The 4,232-nt window shown below is 45.9% G+C and overlaps 1 protein-coding gene across 1 annotated transcript; it reads left to right on the plus strand.

Annotated features, from left to right (window-relative positions):
- Positions 1-2,918: 2,918 nt before the first annotated feature.
- Positions 2,919-3,922, plus strand: LOC120925117 (vomeronasal type-2 receptor 26-like). Its single transcript, XM_040335991.1, has one exon. The coding sequence runs from the start codon at positions 2,919-2,921 to the stop codon at positions 3,867-3,869; it is 951 nt and encodes a 316-aa protein (XP_040191925.1). The 3' UTR covers positions 3,870-3,922.
- Positions 3,923-4,232: the final 310 nt, after the last annotated feature.

Consider the following 4,232-nt stretch of genomic DNA (forward strand, 5'->3'; position numbering starts at 1 on the left):
TGGGCAGCCCAAAGGACTGAGGGGGAGATGTCATTCATGTTATTGATGGCGAAATATTCTGTCATATGTTTTGCAAGCTGTGAGACTATAATGGGGTCAGTGAGTAGAGACTCATTCAGCCTCCAACCTGCTACGGAAGGTCTAAGGCCTATGTGGGAAATGTCCAAGGGGACCACCTGATGGTCCAACCATGGGCAGGGGTGAATGGCTGCAGAGGTGGAATTTGCAAGGAGTATAGGAGAGCAAAACAGGTAGTCCAATCTGGAGTAGCTGTCATGGGGGTGAGAGTAAAAAGTATACTCATGGGCACCTTCATTGTGAGCCCTCCAGGAGTCCACTAGATTGTGTGAGTGCAACAGCGTCTTTAAAGTTTTGGGGAACGCATTGAAGGCACTGCCAACCCTGCTTCTGTCAAGAGCAGAGTGCGCCACCAAATTGAAGTCCCCTCCCAGCAACAAGTGCGGAGAACTGTATTTGTCTAAGATCCGAAAAAAATTCTTAAAGAAGGTTGCTTGGGAATCATTAGGGGCATAAACATTAGATATCGTGACCCTCTTACCTTGTAAGGAGCCCTGCATGACAATAAATCTACTAGCTGGATCTTTATAGATATTCTCAACATCAAACATCAAACTTTTTTAATGAATATTGCCACTCCTCGGGACCTAGCCCCAAATGTTGTAAAATATCCCGGGCCAAAAGATCTATCAAAATATGTTTTGTGGTTATTTTCGGAGAAGTGAGTCTCCTGTAATAGAATGATGTCTGCCCGCAGGCACTTGTAAGCGGAAAATGCTTTTTTTCTCTTTTGAGGGGAATTAAACCCCCTAACGTTATGGGAGATTAATTTAATGCCCATTTTAAAATTGTAAGACAGATATGCCCATATATAATTGAGGGGGGAGTCCCAAGGAGTAGGCTACCGGTGTCCCGCACCCCTGTATGGTGGGGACAATCGGGAAGGTCTGTAGACGAGCATATACCAATATGTAAAAGGGTCTAGCATAAGCCATAAAGGCAAGCATACCAAACACATCACGATTTGCGACATCTGCAAAAAGAGTCCTGCAACCTAAAGCAATAAAACAGTAAAAGAAAACAAACGACATGAAAAATAGTGGGGTCGGGAGGGGAAAGACCATCCCGACAATAGGCAAAGGTAGTAACCTGTCAGACGTTAAACTTCTTGACCAATAGGACTGAACTGTCCAACACTCTTGGCAACCTGTTGGAGGACAAAAATGAGAAGAAAGAAAAAAAAAGAAAAGAATGAGGAGTATCTTCAAACTTCTCTTCCTCTGTCTTGAGGGTATCCACAAGAGTGGGGGGACAACCAAACGGGCACCGCTGTACGTCAGCACAGCGGGAAACAGTTGGGGTGAAAAATGGTGCAAAGAGGAGTAAGCTGATTTCCAGGGGGGAGGGAGGAGACCCTGATGCAGGAAGGATTCAAACCCGCGAACACCTCCCCTGTAAATAATGTCAGTTCTCCTCAGCTGTCAGGGAAAGATCCTCATCCAGAAGAGGGAAAACACGTGGTGGGTCTGGGATAAGCGGGAAGAAGTATCCGATCAATTCAATCGCTCCCTGAGATCCTGCCTCTGTCTTCTGCGGTCTCTCTACGAGGATGGGGTGGACCAGATGGCAGACGGGCGGGGGGTGAAGGGCATACTAGGAAGATCCTCTTTTGCCATGAGCCCAAGCTTGATGAGGTGTTCCTTCCCCTCTTGGATGGTGACCACTGTGTATGTGGTCCCCTGGTGTGGGACCTGGAGTTTAAAAGGAAATCCCCATCTGTACCTGATTCTAGCCTCTTGGAGAGGTGTGGTGATCTTCTTAAATCTGCATTGCTTATCCAAAGTGGCCGGGGAAATATCCAGAAAAATTTGAACCCTGGTTCTGTCCAGCACAATGTTGGGGGTATTGCGGGAAGCCCTTAGGATCTCTTCCTTCACCAGGTAGTCCTTAAGGCAATAGACTACGTCCCTGGGTGGTTTATCCACTGGAGGCTAAGGCAAAGGGCTCTATGAATCCTATCACAAGCAAAAGCATCCACAGGAAGCAGGGACTGGAACAACTTGTGTATGGCAGGGATAAGCTCTGTGACCGCCTCTGGGACCCCTCTGATCCTCAAATTGCTCCTCCTGTTTCTGTTGTACAAGTCCTCTAAATGGGACTGGAGCTGGGACACAGATTCAGTGAGAGATTTATGATCACTGCGGAGGTCAGAATAAGCTAGTTGCAGCTCATCGTGCTTTGTTTCCAAAAGATCCGTTCTGCCGCCCAGAACAGCCATCTCCTGCTGCAGAGTTTTAGTTGATTTGTGGAGCTCAGTCTGAAATTTCTCAGCCAGCTTCGTATACATGGCTGCTAGGCTGTCCTCAAGGTCTGCCTTAGTGAGCTGCAGATTGTACTCACTTTCGATGGACGAGTGTGCAGGGGAGGCCGCCGGGCTGTGTGCAGAGGTCTGAGCACGTTGTGATCCGGCGCCATCTTGAGGCTTCCCAGCCATCTCCCGGAACTCTAAGGAGGTAGTTCGTGGGGGTCTTTTGCGCTGGTTTCCCGCATCGAGACTTGGAAGACGGCATGCGCGGCTCTTCCCCCCGGGGGTGCAGGTAGGATTGGGTGCGTGTATCGCAGTAAATAGACCCAGAGAAGGCGCTGAAGTCCCCGCTGTGCTCGGAGCTCTTCTCAGTTGCGACCGTCCAGCTTTGCGCCGTGCATGCGCCCCATTGAATGTGTTTTATAGCAGAAAGTATATTTTATATTTTCAAGATTGTTGGTCTTTTTTTGTTTATAGCACACAAAGCGCAGAGGTGATTGAAAAATGGCCTGGTCATGAAGGGGTTAAATCTTCTGGAGGTCAAGTGGTTAAGGAAAAATACAAAAAAAATATTTAATACTGTGAAATAGCGACCATGCCTAATGTTATTTTCACTTCTTTTTACTCTACAGACAGTGAACTCTGCAAGAAGTGTCCTGAAAATGAATGGCCTAACAAAGCTAAAACTATTTGTATTGACAAGGTCAATGAGTATTTATCATACGAGGAGGACATTCTAGTTTTATTTTTTTCTATAACTTCAGTCATATTTGCTACAACATCTCTCCTTATACTTGGACTATTTGTTTGGTTTCGGAGCACTCCCATAGTCAGAGCCAATAACCGGAACCTCAGCTTCATTCTGCTCCTCTCCCTCATACTGAGCTTCCTTTCTGTATTCCTGTTCCTTGGCCGTCCTGTGGATATTACCTGTATGCTGCAACAAGTCACTTTTGGAGTTCCCTTCACCATCTCAGCATCTTCTATCCTCGCCAAAACCATCATGGTCTTCATTGCTTTTAAAGCCACCAGACCTGGAAGCTCTTGTAGAAAATGGGTGGGAGTCAAACTTCCCAATACAGTCATGTTATTCTGCTCATCCATTCAGGTTATGAATTGCATTCTCTGGTTGTCCATCTCTCCACCATTTCAGGAGTATGACATGGACTCCTATCCTGGGAAGATCATCATTCAGTGTAATGAAGGGTCAGTTATCGGCTTCTACTCTATGTTGGGTTATATGGGGTTTCTGGCAGCTGTGAGTTTTCTTCTGGCTTTCATGGTGAGGACATTACCGGACAGTTTTAATGAGGCCAAGTACATCACCTTCAGCATGCTGGTGTTCTGCAGTGTCTGGATTGCCATGATCCCGGCCTATCTGAGCACCAGAGGGAAATACATGGTGGCTGTGGAGATATTCGCCATACTGACCTCCAGTGCTGGAATATTATTGTGTATGTTTTCTCCAAAACTCTACATTTTACTTTTCAAACCTGAACTGAACACAAGAGGGACAATGCTGGGGAAGAGAATGATGGAAATGTAACACATTGATTCAATGTATAATGCTGTAGATCAGATTAAACAAATTCAGTCATATTGTTTCCATCATCATCATTATGAATGACATCATCATCAGAATTATGATTTTTGGGGACATTGACTGCCTTCTGTCTGCCTATTGTATATAAGTGGATGGAAGGTGGATGTCACAGGATTGGATGATATTTTAGAGCTTCATTTTTTTCTTGCTCTTACACGCCCCCCAGCATGCACAAGCAAAGTACTGTCACTGCATTTCCATTGGACGGTGCTGATCACAAATAAAATGCTGTGACCAATCAAAGCCTCATACAATGTAACCAACACCTGAAGATATCAGCTTGCCCCCACTTTGCCCTCACACACT

The sequence above is a fragment of the Rana temporaria genome, chromosome 1 (genome assembly GCF_905171775.1).
Source record: "Rana temporaria chromosome 1, aRanTem1.1, whole genome shotgun sequence".
Taxonomy (NCBI): domain Eukaryota; kingdom Metazoa; phylum Chordata; class Amphibia; order Anura; family Ranidae; genus Rana; species Rana temporaria.